This window comes from Canis aureus, chromosome 5 (assembly GCF_053574225.1).
Source record: "Canis aureus isolate CA01 chromosome 5, VMU_Caureus_v.1.0, whole genome shotgun sequence".
Classification (NCBI taxonomy): domain Eukaryota; kingdom Metazoa; phylum Chordata; class Mammalia; order Carnivora; family Canidae; genus Canis; species Canis aureus.
Window position 1 is genome coordinate 70830993 of NC_135615.1, and position 18200 is coordinate 70849192.

The 18200-nt window shown below is 43.7% G+C and overlaps 1 protein-coding gene and 1 non-coding gene across 21 annotated transcripts in view; both read left to right on the forward strand.

The window, feature by feature from the left end:
* Nucleotides 1–15341, forward strand: part of PUM1 (pumilio RNA binding family member 1) — a 134435-nt gene extending 119094 nt beyond the window's left edge. For all 20 annotated transcript variants that reach the window (XM_077898781.1, XM_077898783.1, XM_077898790.1 and 17 more), the window contains 5 exons: nt 1164–1301; nt 3763–3888; nt 5516–5637; nt 10213–10405; nt 13480–15341. In XM_077898781.1, the coding sequence (XP_077754907.1) occupies nt 1164–1301; nt 3763–3888; nt 5516–5637; nt 10213–10405; nt 13480–13611 (711 nt within the window). In that variant the 3' untranslated portion in view covers nt 13612–15341. The remainder of the gene's footprint in view (nt 1–1163; nt 1302–3762; nt 3889–5515; nt 5638–10212; nt 10406–13479) is intronic.
* Nucleotides 11216–11303, forward strand: LOC144315015 (small nucleolar RNA SNORD103/SNORD85). The gene has a single exon (XR_013380832.1). It is a non-coding gene; the product is annotated as a small nucleolar RNA SNORD103/SNORD85 (small nucleolar RNA).
* Nucleotides 15342–18200: the final 2859 nt, after the last annotated feature.

Genomic DNA, 18200 nt, shown 5'->3' on the forward strand with positions numbered 1-18200 from the left:
TTCACATCCCAGACATTGTTTTCATAAATGTCACCTTTGTGGACTGGCTTGTAGTTTCTGCCATAAATACATACTCAGCACAGAAGATCGGATAGAGATTGGATACAGCAAGGGGATTGGGCAGCAGGTGCCAGGGCCCAGTCATAGTGCAGGTATTAGGTGTTAAGAAAGGAATCAGTGAAACTCTTAACATCTCTTTTTCTATACCCTTGTCATCTCCACTCATTTCTTACATACACATACTTGCTCACACGCTCAATCACACACTCTCACAACTCCAGTGTCTGGTCTTTTCCAGTATTCCCAGTTTTTCTTACACACTCGCACATCTCCACGTCTGGTCTTCTGTATTTCCTGAGAGTACTGTTCCTGCCATGCTTGTTGCTTGCCTGGTCGAAAGATCACATTGGAGTTACAGACCTGGGTTAGAATTCTGGGTTAGTCGCTCTCTATATTCTTGACCCCCTTGGTTCCTTAACCTCCCTCTCAGTCACCTCCCACATATGTGGGTGAAGAGTATGTTCAGGATCATATATAGCTGACTGACAAGTGCTTCACTGACCCACACTGTTTTACCACGCAGGGACCAGATTACTTGGGTTTGAATCTTGGGCAGTGTAGGTCTATGATTTTTATAACTCAAATACTTTGTCTCTACCTAGTTTTTTTCATCTATAATAGTATCCTGTGTATAGGATTGTTAATGAGGATTCATTGAGTCATTATAGGTTAAGCACTTAGAGATACATGTAGCCTACACCGTAAGCTGTAGATTGACTCTTCTTATTAACGCTTACCTTACAGAATTGTCATGTTAAGAACATGATAAATTATAATCGGAAATTCTCTAGTACAGTATACCTTATACAGGTTCCTTTCTATAGATGTCTCCATTTTTAAAAAGTCTCCGAGGTCTTTGGTAAGTTAGAGAACTTTTTTTTAAAGACAAATTACTGTTATAGGAAATTTGCTGATACATGGAAACACTGCAGTCCTCCTCATTTGGCTCTGCCGTGTTGTCACAGTGCCACAGCTGGGTGGTTGCACTTCATTATCATAGATTCCCTGCCTAGTGCTTTGTGTTTGGTAAGGAGACTGTTGACTGTCTAGGTGTTTGGCTTGCTGTGATTCTGGTGGTGCTTTCTTTCCTTGCCTCCTAATAGAATGAGATGGTTCGGGAGCTAGACGGCCACGTCCTGAAGTGTGTGAAAGACCAGAATGGTAATCACGTGGTTCAGAAGTGCATCGAATGTGTGCAGCCCCAGTCTTTGCAGTTTATTATTGATGCGTTTAAGGGGCAGGTAAGTGAATTAAGAAAGAAACAAAGGAAACAAGTTTTTGGGTGTTTTCTACTGTGAGCAGAGAATAGGGTAGCATTTGTGGGGTGTCCCCCAAGTGACCACACCTATTAGAGATAGCTTCTAGTTTCTTCTGTTTACTTGTATGTCATAAGAGCCCCTATGCTCTTAGCACCAGCTTCCAAGCAGAGCTGATATTTTCTTATACCATGATTTTTCCAGAATTGCCTCGTAATTGGCTATTGTCATTAACTTCTCTTTCCCCAAACATTGTCCTCACACCCTCCTAAGCAACATGGAACAGAGAATAAAATACACATCTTCTTGGGTCTTTGAAATTGTTTCTTGTTTTTGTTTTTAAAAGGGAAAAAGTGATAAACACTAAGTAGATTTTCAGGTGTGGTCATGTGTACTGCTAAGCCTAGCTTGAAAGGGGATTTTAGAGTTGTTTAGGTTTTGGGGTTTGTTCAATTTTTAACAGTGGTAAGGAGATTGCAGGTGTTAACCTAGAGGGTAGTTTGGGTTTTCTGAATTAATGAGAAAAGAGTTGATCTGTTTACTTTAAAGTTAAAATCTTACATTTATCAAAATAGATAACCAGGAAAGTAAAAGGACTACACCACCAAAAAGGGAGAGAATATCTTTAAGACAAAACTGCTACTAAAGAATTAATAACAAATAGGTAAAGAATTCCTGTAATCAAAGAGTATAGTATAAATTAGTGCTAAAATGGATCATAAGCACTAACAGACAAAAGATGCACCAATCTGCAGGAGACATACAAAAGAATAATTCTGTCAGTAATCAGGAAGATGGAAAATAAGGGCACAGATGATAGATCACTGTTCACCCACTGGTTGCTGTGCCCTGGCAGGAATGTGGGATCTGATCACTGGTGGTGGGAAGAGATGTTAGCACAACTGTTTGAAAAATCATTCTGCATCCACTTTCAAAGTTCAACATTTATATTTCCTGTGACCTGGCATTCCTAGCCTAGGTGTGTACCTGATGGAAGACCTACATGTGGATACTAGGAGACTATTTAGATATGTTGAAAGCAGCCTTATTCTCCTAAGAAAGACTAAATAATCTAGATATCTTTCAGCAGAGGGTTAGACGGAAATTAAAGTAACAGGCTCAAGCACTTGCCCAGCAGAAGCTCCATGGTAGAAGTAAATGTTTTTGTTTTGTTTTATTTTTAAAGATTTTATTTATTCATGAGAGAGGCAGAGACATAGGCAGAGGGAGAAGCAGGCTCCCTGCAAGGAGCCCGGTGCAGGACTTGATCCCTGGACCCAGGATCATGCCCTGAGCTGAAAGCAGACACTCAACTGCTGAGCCATCCAGGCATCCCAGAAGTAAATACTTGAAACATAATAATGTTGAGTGAAATAAGTTAATTAGTTACAGACTGAGTTTTTAGCATTTTTATAAAATTGAGCAGAACCATACTTTATACTGTGGAAGTGCACAGTTACACAACTACATATTAAAAACCATATAGAAAGCACTTAGTGTAAAAAAAAAAAAGAAAGCACTTAGTGTGCTGACACTTGGTTAACATCTAGTGTGGGCTGCTGTTACTATTATTCCTGTGATTCTCCCCCCTTTTTTTGGTTAAGATTTATTTATTTATTTGATAGAAAGCGCGCTTGAGTGAGCACACAGGGGAGGGCCAGAGAGAATCTTCAAGCAGACCCAAACCTGAGCCAAAACCAAGAGTCAGATGCGCAACCAGATGAGCCACCCAGGCACCCCCTATGATTATTCTTGATAACAGACTGGAGGTACAGGTTGCTCCATATCATACTTCCTAGGAAGGCCAGAATTGGGATTGAGTGGCCCAGAGCAGAAGCCCATGTGCTTATCTTCCAGACTCAACAAACGAGGAACCTTTTCTTGCTTATTGCTGGAAACCACCCTAATTAAATTTAGCAGACTGCAATGTGGTTAGGTGAAAACATTTGATCCTAACCCTTTGTTTTTCTGTTTTTAACACTGTCCTTGGACACTGTGGCCTCTTAACTATGGTTTTTTATAACCTTGACTAATTCTGTGTTCATTCTAGGCTTCATGGAAAAGTCCTTTTCACCTCTGAGTTTATGTACATCGGTGCATTCCTAGGATAGTCCTGAAAGGGGTTTACACACATGCATACATACACTTCTTATTATTTGTAGAACGAACTCAAATGTGCCATATTTATAATTTGGGCTTTTGAGTCAGACTAAGACATAATATCCTGGCTTTGTCAGTAACTATCTGTATGACTGGAAGGACACTGTAGAAACTTCCTGGGAGCTTCAGTTTTCTCTTCCATATGCTGAGAATAATCCTCACTCTCTCTCTCTTGCTCTCTGAGTCTTTGGGAAGATTTAATGGAACAATGTATATGAACAACACCAAGGCATTGAAAGTGACAACTGTCATTTTTGGCTTTGTTATTTGTGTTCATCTGCCCTAGGTATTTGCTTTGTCCACGCATCCTTATGGCTGCCGAGTGATTCAGAGGATCCTGGAGCACTGTCTCCCTGACCAGACACTCCCTATTTTAGAGGAGCTTCACCAGCACACAGAGCAACTTGTACAGGTAGTGGAGTTGCTAGTAGAGTAACTGCAAACACCCGTGGGCTCATGCAGGCCCAGAGCTTGTGTGTTTTCTCAGCACAGGTATCCAGCCGTTCCAGAAGAGTTAATACTAATGTGTTTAAAATGCCCATTGAAGCTTTGGGGCAAGTTTTTGTTTATCATCCTGGTTTGTGCTTTATTAATATGGGTGATGAAGAGAGCCTGGGGCCTTGGAGTGAAGAGCACTGCTTGCCAGCTTTTTGTTGACTGGCTAGTGGTATCACCTTAGGTGTAGGCCATTTTATCTCTGGGTCTTAACTTCATCATTTCAGATGAACTAAGTGGGTAAGGTTGACATCTTTTTTTTTTTTTTATTTTTTTATTTTTTTATTTATTTATGATAGTCACAGAGAGAGAGAGAGAGGCAGAGACACAGGCAGAGGGAGAAGCAGGCTCCATGCACCGGGAGCCCGACGTGGGATTCGATCCCAGGTCTCCAGGATCGCGCCCTGGGCCAAAGGCAGGCGCCAAACCGCTGCGCCACCCAGGGATCCCCGTGGTTGACATCTTTTTAGCTAATACTTTCTTTTGCTTCTGCCTCTAAAAATTTCTTCCAACATCACAGTAACCAATAAAACACTTTCTACATGTAGTATTATTGTACTGAAGCAGCATTTTTGTTAGAATTTATTGTATGTTTTAGTGGAAGATGTGAGGTTATAAATGTATTAAATCTCATTGGAGAAAAATATTGGAAGTGCAGATAGCAACAAAAGAAATCATCCATAATCCTGTCATCCAGAAGCAAACACATTTGGCCTTTGCACTTGTGTTTAATAGTATAATTTGAACATTCTTAATTTTTTCAATCTTACAAATAAATATTTTTGCCTCCTTATACACATGTATTCTCTCAAAGTACCTTTTTTTTTTCTTTTTTTTTTTTTTTTTTTTTAAGATTTGTTTGCTTATTCATGAGAAAGAGAGGCAGAGACATAAGCAAAGAGAGAAGCAGGCTTCCTGCAGGGACCCCGATGTGGGACTCAATCCCAGGACCCAGGATCTCATGTCCTGAGCCAAAGGCCGATGCTCAACACTGAGCCACATAGGCATCCCTCTCTCAAAGTACCTTTAACTTTAGATGAGTTAGTGTATCTATTGAATGCTTGTGATGTTATTTAATGTATTGTCTGTTTTGTTGGACATAAACATTGTTTCACATTTTTCTTAGAGATTACATTTCTGTTTGAGAGAAGAATAGCTCGCTCTTTATTTGTACCTATTTCCTCCTGTTTCTTTCTTATTTTATTTTATTTTATTTATTTATTTTATTTTTTTGTTTTTTTTTTTTTAAAGCGAGAGGAGGCCTACTCTTTTGTGTCTAATAGCTTATGAAGAAACCAACTAGGAACCTTTGGGCATAAATATGTACAGAAATGTTCCATCATCTGGTAATATGTTCCTCTTTTGTAATGATAAGGGAAAAAATTGTCACTCCCTATCTGTTTTTAAAATTCCTAGGTATTCATTATTATTCAGGTAAGCTGTCATGGTGTACTAGGAAGGTAGGTAGGTTTTGATTAGATATAAGATTTAGATAATCCACAGAACTCATTTTTACATAAAGTTTATTTCTGTTTCTCAAACAGGATCAGTATGGAAATTATGTGATTCAGCACGTATTGGAGCATGGCCGTCCTGAGGACAAAAGTAAAATTGTAGCAGAAATCCGAGGCAATGTGCTTGTATTGAGTCAGCACAAATTTGCAAGGTGTGTGCTTTCAATCACGTGGACTCCATTTTCCAGAAGAGACGGTCTTGAGAGAAAGAATGAGTTTTCATTCTCCTCTTTTTTTAAATGTTTATTTTTCTCAAAGTATACACAGCTTAAAAAGTCAAATGGTTCTACTATAAAGTATCTAACAAGGCAGGTCCCTTATATGCCTCCTCACTCCACTTTGTAATCTGGGAAGTATGTTGTTGCTAAAGAACTTAAATCTTGTACTTTGGTGAACTGGACACAACTCACTTGTTCGGAATATGAAATGTTCTTTACTCAGTTTCCACTCCAGTGCCAAAATTAAGAGACAGTGTGCCCTATCTACATATATAGTAATCTTTCTTGGAGTCTCTTTTCTAGTCTTCATATTGTGCTAGGTCAAGAATAAAATGAACCAGTTATCCCAGATTGTGAAAGATGTTTTTGGTGACTTATGATTAGCAATGGTTGGAGAAGAAATTGATGGCCTTTCCAAGGCATTAGCAATATGGCCTTTCTAAGTGGGATGTGTGTACCCTACAGCATACAATATAGTAATTTGCATTGTGGGGACTATTTGGGGGATATTGGGAATATCTCTGGTTTTTTGGATAGATTACAAAGCAGGCATGACTACCTTGATATTTTTAAATTGTTCATCTCTAAGTTTTGAAATTTTGTAACGTTGTAGCATGGAAAAGAGAGAAAAGAAATAAAAACACTCATATCATAGGTCCAGTGTCTCAGCAGCCTGACTGTATCAGGATCTCTGTGACCTTGTCTTGCCTTTTTTTGACATTTGGCAGGACTAGGGAAGTCGGGGCAGAATCTCTTAGAACTCTTCCTTGGGTCACTGTCCTCTGTTTACTTTTTTCTTTCTTTCTAGTGTATTTACTGTCTCACTCTCGGGTGTAAGTATTAATATTACAACAGACTTGCAATCTGGTAATGAACGAGTAGCTACTTTGGGCCTAATCCTCACACAGATAACGTCTAAAAATTGTGGACAAAATGCCAAAAACCTTCCTGAAGGCATTAAGCTACTAGAGAGTGGCCAGGAATAGGTAGATACCAGAAGGGGTTGGAGGAGGGGGGAAGACTTGTTGATACTTGGAAGGGGTAATTACACTGACTGGGGGACTCTTCCCTTCTCACCCTCCTCCATCCCTTTTGATTTTTCTTTTTGTATTAAGTTGTATCGAGATATAATTGACAAATACCATTGTGTAAGTTTGAGGTGTGTAACGTTTTGGTTTTATATATTGCAATATGATTACTACAGTACTGTTAGCTAAATACCCTTATCATCTTCTATAATTACCATTTCTTGTTTGTCTTAGAACACCTAAGATCTAGTGTCTTAACTTTTTATAATGTAGTATTGTTGACTGTAATCAGGAAATTTCCGAGTTTTAATTTGCTTTTTGCCTGTAGGCAGTTCCCATTCTGTTCCATGCTGGGCTTCTAAAGTTCGGACGGATAAAAAATATTTCCAGTGTTTCCAGAAGGTAGTTAGGGACAGTCCACCATGGCAGTGAGAGTGACAGAGTGATCGTAGAAATCCTGGAAAGGAAGAGAACCAGGGAAGGAGAGGCCCACATGTAAACTTCCCAAATGCCTGCTTGGCTCTTAAACCATGTTTGCGTGGGAAGAATTTGAGGCAGCCCAGCTGAGGGTGAGAGAAATGAGTCCTCTAACATGGGAGAAGCTTACAGTTTGAGTTCAGCCAAGTCATCTGCACTAAATGAAGGAGTTGGGGAAGTAATATCTTTGGGGGAATGTAATAAAACTCGCGCTCTACTGTGTGTCATTCATTATGTCTAGAAAGCAGGAAGATGTGATATGGCCTATAGTCAAGAAAAAACAGAACAAGAAAGAAAAAAGTCCAGCTAGTTCCAGACCACCCAGATATTGGCATTAGCAGAGAAGGTTTATAAAGCCCCTATTTTAATTACAATCAAAGATGTAAAGGAAGATATGATCCTAATGAATGAAAAGTTAGTAGAGAATTAGCTTTATTATAAAAAGAACAAAATGGAAATTTTAGAATAGAAAAATAAATCCTCTGAAGTAGGATTCACTGTGTGGCCATAGCAACAGCCAATTAGAGATAACAGAAGAGCTGATACACTTGGAAATAGATCAATAGAAATAAAACAATAAAATAGAGTAGTAACTTCTAACAGTTTTAATGGTGACCCCACCCCCCAAAGTAAAACTGTCATTGACTTTGCATGCACAGGCACATGCATGCATACACGTGTAAATGAAACGGCATTGTCCATGATTAATTGTGATACTTACTGTTCTGTTTCATTTTTTTTTTTTTTTTTTTTAAGAGAAAGCTGGTCACAAATCACTAAATTGATCTCACCACCCACAAATGGGCTGGGAACTATAGTTTCAGAATGCCTAGAATAAACTTTAGGTGGAAGTCTTTGGCCAAGTGGGATCCCATGGTGTAGCTGATTTACCTGCTTGCTTTCTTGGAAGACAGGTCAGTGTTAAGGATTGTGAGTCCTGTACGCAGAAGAATGAGTGTCCTGTCCCCAATCCAGTTTAGTAGGAAGTCCTATTTTAATCCTGACCAATTTGTGGGAGGAAGCAGGCCTGAAATGGATGAAGATACAGTCCAACCAAGTAGTCCTGAAAAGTGATGAGTCCTTTGCCAGAATATTTGGAGATCATGACTGGCTTTGTAAAGCTCTCTGAACGGGATTAGTAATCTTAACTCCCTTTTTTTCTTTGTTAAGGGAGAAGCCAATGGCTATTAGGAGATTCACTTCCAGAGTGCCATACTTTGAGATCACACTAGAGTAGTACTGTATAGTAGTTGCATAGTGCTGTAGAAGGAAGGTGGGTAAAAAAAAAATTTTCTGTGATGATGTGTCAGAGGGAGAGGCTGTTGTCTTAATTAGACTTGATTGGTTAGCTCACTAGACTTGACAGACATTGTGTATTTTAAGAAAGGTTGAAGAAATGACGAATAGGATGGGAGTTCTTGACACTTTAGCTTGAGAATTTTGTTTCCTTTTTCTTTTTAAAGATTTTATTTGAGAGAAAGAGAAAGTGTGCATGGATGGGGAGGGGCAAAGGGATAGAGAGAATCCCAAGCAGACTTTGAGTTGAGTACAAGGCCTGATCCCATGACCCCAAGATCGCAGCCTGAGCCAAAACCAAGAGCCACACAGGTGCCCTTGGAATTTTGTTTTCTAAATAAAAGCATATATATAAACTCAGTGTTCAAAATGAGATACCACTGAGAACTCCATGGAACAGCACCCCCTTATGGTGTAAGGACTTGTGGAATGGGGAATTTTTCTGGTGATAGTTACTGGACTATTCAGATATCCAGAGGGCTGGCCCTTCGAAGGAGTAAGACCGAGTCCCCCTGCCTTAAGGGACTTTGGAAGTAGGTATACGTCTCCTTTTTCAGTCTCTGAAGGCAAAATTAAGACAAATAAGTGATATTTTAGGGGAGAGCACTTTTGCTTCAGTATGTAAAGAGGGCTTTATAGAGCCATTCGCCCATGTGGTAGGTTGCCCTAGAAAGTTATTACTTCCAGCTTATGAGAAATTCCCAAGCAGAGACTAAGTGGCCATCTTTCAGGACTGTCACAGAAGAGCTTCCTGCATTAACTAGATCTGGACTCTTTTAAGTTGCTTTTCAGTGTTAGTATACTGTGATCCAGAGCAGCTCTTCCCCTAACCATGAACTCTCTGCAAAACCTTCAGTTGCACACTGACCCACCAGATGTCCTCTTTGCCACGTATTGGCTCCAGCAGTACAAATATGAATAATACCTATTGTTCTTTGACATCACACAACTTCCTCATACCCAGAGAGCCACAGATGCATAGTAGTGTTGGTTTTTAAAAACAAGCATTAATGAGATCAGTCAGGCCTCAATGGTAAGTACCCATTCGCACATCTGTGTGTAATTTAATCACTCTCTCTGGCCCCTCTAGATTTAGTGTAGGCACATTCCTGTTTTCCTTTCCCAAGACGATGTGTTTGTGAAATGTTTAGAAATGCCGGCAAACTGATAGGGTTGTTCTTAGACTCTGAAGAGGCAGCATGAGGCTTTTGGATGAGTGCTATGGTTCCCACTTATGCCGTCCTTGACTAAGTCTGCAGGACCTTCTCTCTCAGTTGCCACTCTCTGTGGTTGACACTAGACATAGAGACATAAGGAAGACTTGTTCTTGACATCAGTACACTCAGAAAGGAGAGAATTCATGGATTTTGGTTGTGTTGAAATTATAATTGTTAACAAGTGCAGCTTTGAAGCAGTCATGTGAGCCTTGTATGTGAGTCCCTTCACTTACCTGGGCTTGTTCCCCTCACCTGTGAGAGGGTTGGTCCTGGCATTCTCCCAAGACCTGGTCTCAGCCATGGCTCACATTGGCAGCCATGGGTGGCAAAGGGAGACTCTCATAGAGCTAGGTAGTTGGTGAATCGATCTTCCAAAAGTGTCCAGCTCTCTTTCACTTCTGACTGTGAGGTCAGGGCAGAAGCCAGGCAAGCACAGCCTACCAACCAAGGTCTTTGTTCTAAGAGTTGTCCCTGAATTTGTCTCATTACAGCAACGTTGTGGAGAAGTGTGTCACTCATGCGTCCCGCACAGAGCGTGCTGTGCTTATCGACGAGGTATGCACCATGAATGACGGTCCCCACAGTGCCTTATACACCATGATGAAGGACCAGTATGCCAACTACGTGGTCCAGAAGATGATCGATGTGGCAGAGCCAGCCCAGCGCAAGATCGTCATGCATAAGGTGGGCTGGCCAGGGTGGGCAGATATCACTTAAGAGTTTGAGGCCTGACATTCTTAACATTTCTGAAAGGCAAATGAAGGTAGACATCTTCTTTTTGTAGAGTTTGTCACTGGACAGTGTCTCATACTGTACTCCTATTTCTATTTCCTTTTATCTAGAGTGACCATTGTCTCCATGTTTCAGTAGCTCACTGGTGCAAAAGAGTCTTAAACTCCATTTTTGTGAGGGATTTCCCTCTGTGATCCTCAGGGTATGCTTCTACTCCTCTGCTCCTAGGAGACCAGCTTTTCAGTCCAACAGATCAGCCTGCTTCCCTTGTTTCCTTTTCTCACTCTTTCCTCTTACTTACTCCGCCACCTTTCACTGATATATCCACCCGGGGCCCACTCTGTGCCAGGCATCAGCACGGAAATGACAGAGCCTGGTCCCAGCCCACAGAGCACAGTATGGGGAAGAGCGGTGGTGAGCACATGAGCACACGTGCACGAGGCTTCGAGGGAGGGAAAGTCCAGGCTGAGGAGGAGTGAAGAGAAAAGGGACAGAAGTCTGAACTGTTAGGTGGTGGGGGTGGGGGTGGGGTGGAGTGGGGGGTGGGGTCAGGGTGCTGAGCTGAAAGCACCTGAAGCAGCCCATGGGTTCTGGAACAGTCTCAGAGTTGGTCCAGCCAGCCCCACATAGCCCCCATGGCTTGGGAGGCAAAACACACCCACAGGCAGGCATGCTGCAGCTGTGTTCATGCCTCTAACCTGAACCCTCGGCCTTTGGGCTCTGGACTCACCCTGCCCTTCTCAGCGGAGGTGTTGGCCACCGTCTGGCAATGATGAGCCACTTGCCCTCACTGAGAACAAAGTTCGGTAATGAGAATCTTTGTTATGGACTCAAAAAGCTCTGAGCCAGACAAGGTACCCGCCGTCTCCAGTTCAAAACACAGCCTGACACAGTGAAGCATCTCAGTGATGTTGGCAATGGCGACTGAAGGCTGGGGGAGTCCAGAGGCCCAGAGGCCTTCCGGCTGTCAGGCTTCTGGATATGCGCATCAGGCAGCAACCATATTGGAAACACAGAAGTTTTAAGTATGTCCATTCATTCATTCATTCATTCACTCACTCACTTGACAGATACTGGTGTGTGTACTTAGATAAGCCCTCCTATCAGCAGGGCGCTGGTACTTGTGAATATGACAGTACTGTGTATAGATCGTGGCAGTGATATTGAGGAAATATTGGGGAGGACCGTGTGAAAATGTGTCAGGGACTCTTCTGATGTGGGGGTACAGAGAAGGCTCCCCAAGAGAGTGACATTTGAATAAAGCTCTGAACCTCTCCAGGCAGAGGGAACCTGGTATACAAAGGCTTGGAAGCAGGAGACAAGACTGTGTGTTTGAAGAAGTAAAGTATGTACAGTAGGGCAGGTCTGTGGTGCACATAATTGTCCTGGCTGGTGAGTAATTTAGAAGAGAGGAAGCAGTGAGGAGGCTGGATGGTAAAGCCAAGAGGTGTGACAGCTTTGGGGTTGAAGACAAGTAGACAGAATGGGGGTTGGCAAGTTGGCTGATGGAGGGAGTTGAAAGAAGAGTCCCATGGATCCAGAAAACTAAAGAGTTTTCTAGCTTTCGCTGCTAGAGAGTGTCCTTTTTTAACAAGAGGTGACAGTGGAGCAGGTTGATTACTTTCCACCTCCTACCAAATCAAGTAAAAAATGGTCGACCACAGTGTACACATATGTGCACAAGAGTCGTTAGTTTCTTGGAAAGGAGAAGGATAAAAGTTCTGTGGCTGGACTTAGCAGCCAACCAGTCCCAGGGACAGAGAGATGAAAGAATTGAATGTGAATGTCATTAATGTTTCTAAAAGGAGGGCCACCAAAAAGCAAGGAGGTCCTGAAGCTCATGTCCTACTGTCAGAAAAACAGCCATGTCTATAGTTATCACTACAGCCCAAATGAAAGTGTAGCAGTATCTCATGCTCTTTTTACAGAGGCAGTGAGGCAAGTGCTCTGGGTCACACAGCTCAGAATTGGACCCAGGGCTGTTAATGGTTCCCCACATGGGCTTGAAGGTGAGAACGCAGTAGCTGCGGTGGGTCCATGTCCTGTGGCACAACAAATGGTGTCTGGAGCTACTCGACACTGCCTTGCTTTGACGACCTGGCCAACCAGACAGAAATGGTGGCCTGCGTGCAGCTGTCAATGTGGAGAGTGTCCATCTACCCTGGTGTAGGTGTCCAGTGTGTTTGAGTGTGCAAGTGCACATCAGGATGGAGTAGCAGGCTGGTAAAGGATGGTCCTTCACTGTGGAACCGTCGGTGGCTAAGCCAGTGATTGTAAAGGTGGCGTGCTCCACGCTGTAACCAGGGCACCTAGAAAACTCCATGAGCTCCCGGCAGAGGAAGGCTGGCTCCAGTGAGGAAGCACCTCTCGTGTCCAGGGTGTGAGACGGTGAGGGGCCAGACTGGCACCGTGGGCAGAACAATCACTGTTGCAGGGCCACACACCTGTGCCTTATTAGCCATCTGGCCTGGGATGTGCCACTTAAGCAGTGTACCTTTGGGTTTCATCAATAAAATGGGGATAATTAACACCTGTCGTATGAGGCTTAAATGATCAGTGCCTGGCCCACACTAGTCATGTTTATAGTTGTCATTAGTAGTTTTCTGGGATCCTCTGTGTCAGGTGGTATACTCAGGGTTCATGTTGCCCAGAAGAGAACACACACCACCCCCTGCTGCTAAAGGGAGCCAGGTTCCTTGAGTGGGGCCAGAGGGGCTGGAAGCAGGCCTCAGAGGGTGCCATGCAGCAGTGATGTGGTTGTCAGGATGCATATGTTCTGGATTCTGACCTGGAAGTAGTCTGTGGCCAGCTGCCTCCAGAGCCCTTGTGTCCCTGGTCAGTACTCAGGAGCTCCTCCTTCGCCCGCTCAGATGGGTCACTGTAGTACTAGAGTTGCGGTGCTTTGACAGAACCAGGGGAAGATGTTGCCTCATGGACTCACACGCACAGTTCGGTGCCTGGGAGCATAGCAGGAGCCCACAAGTGGTTTGCAGGCCAGAGTAACGCCAGCTGTGCTTCCTCCCCAGATCCGGCCCCACATCGCGACTCTCCGCAAATACACCTATGGCAAGCACATTTTGGCCAAGCTGGAGAAATACTACATGAAGAATGGCGTTGACTTAGGGCCCATCTGTGGCCCCCCTAATGGTATTATCTGAGGTAGTGTCACCCTGTCCCCTCATTCCCACTGACCTCACTGGCCCACTGGCAAATCCAACCAGCAACCAGAAATGTTCTAGTATAGAAGATGAAATGGGTAAATGGTTGCTCCAGGATTACCTGCTCCTCCAAAAAAAGGAATCAAATCCACAAGTGGAAAAGCCTTTGTAAATTTGTTTAATTTTATTACGCATAACATGTACTAATTATTTTTTTTAATTGACTAATTGCCCTGTTGTTTTACTGGTGTATAGGATACTTGTACATAGGTAACCAATGTACATGGGAGGCCACATATTTTGTTCAATGTTGTATCTATATTACACACGTGTGGAAACTTTCAGGGTGGTTGGTTTAACAAAAAAAGTTTAAAAAAAAAAGAAAAAAAAGGTTTTTAACCCATTTTGCCTTGCTGGCAAGTTTTGCAAATAGCTCTTCCCCACCTCCTCATTTTAGTAAAAAACAAAAACAAACAAAAAAACCTGAGAAATTTGAATTTTGTTAAATGACCCCAAACTGGCATTTAACACTGTTTATAAAACATATATATATATACATATATATATATATAATGAAAATTGTTTTAGAGTTGCTAAAGCTTCAGTTTATGACATTAAGTTTATGAAACTTCGAAAAATTGCCTTTTTTGGAGACAATATATTATGCTGAAGAAGATGTGTAGTCTGTTTTGTGAGGAGGAGATGTGAGCTCCTAGGATGTCTTTCAAGGCCGGGCGGGTGTATTTGTTTACTGCCTACTGGATTTTTTTCTGTTAACATTGAAAGGCAAAATCTGATTATTTAGCATGAGAAAAAAAAATCCAACTCTGCTTTTGGTCTTGCTTCTATAAATATATAGTGTATACTTGGTGTAGACTTTGCATATATACAAATTTGTAGTATTTTCTTGTTTTGATGTCTAATCTGTATCTATAATGTACCCTAGTAGTCGAACATACTTTTGATTGTACAATTGTACATTTGTATACCTGTAATGTAAATGTGGAGAAGTTTGAATCAACATAAACACGTTTTTTGGTAAGAAAAGAGAATTAGCCAGCCCTGTGCATTCAGTGTATATTCACACCTTTTATGGTCGTAGCATATAGTGTTGTATATTGTAAATTGTAATTTCAACCAGAAGTAAATTTTTTTTCTTTTGAAGGAATAAATGTTCTTTATACAGCCTAGTTAAATGTTTAAAAAGGAAAAAAATAGCTTGGTTTTATTTGTCACCTAGTCCCACAGTAGCAAGATCCTTTCTAAATGTTATTCAAGATGATTCAGTTCACACTAGTGTTTTTTTTTTTAATCCTAAAAAAGTAATGTTTTGCTTATTTTGTGACAGTCATAAGGACGTGCAAAGTTCAGCCCCGCCCTAGCTTTCCTTACAATCAGAGCCCCTCTCACCTTGTAAAGTGTGAATTGCCCTTCCTTTTTGTACAGAAGATGAACTGTATTTTGCATTTTGTCTACTTGTAAGTGAATGTAACATACTGTCAATTTTCCTTGTTTGAATATAGAATTGTAACACTACACGGTGTACATTTCCAGAGCCTTGTGTATATTTCCAATGAACTTTTTTGCAAGCACACTTGTAACCATATGTGTATAATTAACAAACCTGTGTATGCTTATGCCTGGGCAACTATTTTTTGTAACTCTTGTGTAGATTGTCTCTAAACAATGTGTGATCTTTATTTTGAAAAATACAGAACTTTGGAATCTGAGTCTGTGCCTCTATTTTCACTCCTCCTCCCCCTGAATATTAGCGCTCCAGTGTAACCCTTTCCTTCTTTGTACCCTTTCTCCTGCTTGCTGGGGTTTCTGTTTACAGGAGGGTGGGGATACAATTGGAATATGGCCAGTGTGGCAAACCCATAGCTCTGGAGTCCATTTTGACCCAAAGACGTTGGATTTAGCCTGCCTAGTGCTTTCAAAAGCAAGATCGTTCGTCCAGATTTCCAACTTCTACTGAAAAATCAGGGTATCCACCTCCCTGGGCCGAGAACTTGCCTATCAGTCACAGGGAACATCCTGGAAAAGCTGGTGCCCTGCGGTGGGACCCAGTTACGATGCTCTTCATTCACTCTTTCTGGCCTTTTCCGCATCGTGAGCCTGGGGTCTAGATTCGAATCCAGTGGGCAGCTAACTTTTTGAGGTGGGTGGCAGCTAAGCCCTCTCTGGCCGTCTGGTCTGCTTTAGCCTCCCCTTCTCGAGGCCCCTTCCCTTTCCTCCTCTGGCACATCCATGTTCACTCACAGAGGCTGGTCCAGGAGCCTAGCTTGCTCACCTGGTTACTGGAGGCTCTTGCTCACAGAGGTGGGCCTGCCACCTGTGCCTGAGGATGCTCACCCTCCTTTCACCACCTTTGTGCCATTAAGACTGGTTGGTATTGGCAGCTACGGGACAGGCTTGGCCAGGGAGGCCAGGTGGGAGCCTGTACTACCTAATGTCTGCAGGTGGAGCTCTGGGCCGGTCGCAGAAAGAACTTGGCATCATCTCCCTCTCAAAGGTAAGGGACTGTCGCCAGGGAAAAGGAAGCTGAGCTCAGGTTTTGAGTCCAGGACCTGATTGTGCAGCAGTAGCTGAAATCAGAACCTTCCTGAGGCTTCTGATAGTCCCCATGGGCCCACCAGAGCTGAGCACTAGAGGGGCATCACCATCTGTCACTGCCTGGGCAACTCTGGAATCAAGTTCAAATAGGAGTCCTTGCACTCTCTGTGCCTGTGGAGATCACCTCATCTTTAACCAAATTCCTCCCTGGGAATGGAAGGTGCTAGTACGTATGTGTGTAGTAGTCTCCGTGCCTTGGAAGGTGAGGGCTATGACATGGTCGCGTTTACTGGACCCTCGCAGGGTGGTGTGCAAAGCAGGCGAAGCCAGAGGCCTGAATTTCTTTCCCCTGTCTGTCTTTGTGACCTTGGGTGAGCAACATGACGTGTTCGAGCCCCCATCTTCCTCTTTCATAAGATTGGAGGAACACCTGGAGCGGTGTGAGCGGGAACTGTTAGACGCATGTCCGGGGCCTGGCTCGTCCCAGGCATTTGCTCCCGTGTGGCTTTTCTTCTTTCCACCTGGACCACTTAGGTCCATACTCTGCGTTTTTCCCCTCTCCTCATTCTTAGCATTTAGTGACATGTTTTATCTTGGTGGGTGTTTTTTAGTGGCAGCAAGCACAGTGCTAGGTTGGAAGTGTGATAGCCGCCCCCTTCCCACCACCTCTTGTTCAAGCCCGTGTCTTTGAGGCCTGGGGAGGTGTTTCAGACAAACAGGAGGTGTAATCGCCTTTATCCCGGGTCATCTCTTGAGGTTGGTTGTGAGAATTAAGTGAAATTACACCGTTAAGCATCGTGCCCGGCACATGGGTATAATGAATGGCTGCTATGGATCATGTTTGACCTTTGCGCCTGGGTTTTGGGGAAGCCGACAACCCCTGTCCTCACGTAAAGAAGCTTACGTAAAGTCCTTTGCTGTGAACCAGCTCTGTTAGTTGCTCACACCAGTCCTGTGAGGAATGGGGTTGCTCCATCTCAGGGGAGCAGCTCTGGGATCTGAGGCAAGTGTGTCTGGATCGGACCAACTGGGGCCTGACGAGGGGGTGGGGCCGGACAGGGTTGGGGTTCAATCCAGTTCCCCACCGCAGTTCACCACTGACCGGTTCTGCTCCAGGATATGGTATCCTGGGCCTCCGCCAGCTGGAGACCTATGTTCTTGGGTTTCTCTACCAGAGTCCCTCCAACACACAGTTTATGTAATGAATGGTCTTTTTACCTGGTTGCGGGGCTTTACAGTTTCCAGAGGGCATTCATATTTGTGATTCCTTGATCCTCATGGAAGCCTTGGGGGGTAAAGGCTGGGTATAGACTTAGCCCGTTTTACAGATGAAGAATTGGAGATTCCAGCCGTGCAATGAATGAGTCAATAACCAAGTAAGGATTTTATCTGAAGTTTCCTGACCCCAAGTCCAGGGCTCCATCCGTGCTATCTCGCTCCTGCCACCTCCCCTTAGCTCCAGGAATAGCTGTCTCTCTCTCTTTCCCTGGCTCGCAGTTGTCTTTCAGAAGGGCGAGGTGCTGGAGAAGGAAACATTTTGGGAGAGGAAACCGGAGGCTTCATGTAGTTACCAGCTGTGGCCACACGAGGGTGCTGTTGCCTAAAGAAAGAATTACAGAGGTCAAAGGGCTCTGGGCTCCAAGGTCAGGGCTGGGTTTCTCCCGGCTTGAGGGCCTCGGAGTGGGGTACCCCCAACCCCCCCCCACCGTCCGCCGCCGCCAGGGACCAGAGGTCTGGCATCTGCCCTAAGATTGAGCTTCCCCTCATCTTGCCTCTGTCCCAGCTTCTGGATGCAGAGCTAGTCCCTCACTCTGGCTTGGGGCAGCAGAGTCAGGTCATGAGAATCTGGCTCACTGGGCTCCAGGGTCGCCTGTGACTCCCTGGGCTACCTCTGCCAAATCATGCCCTCCCTGAGCCAACTGTCACTGGAGCGGTCACCAGCCGGGCCGCCCTCCAGGGGATGGAACGAGGTCGGGTGGGTGGAGCTGGCGGCGAGGGCAGCCCCATGCCCTTGCTAATATGACCAGAGGCCT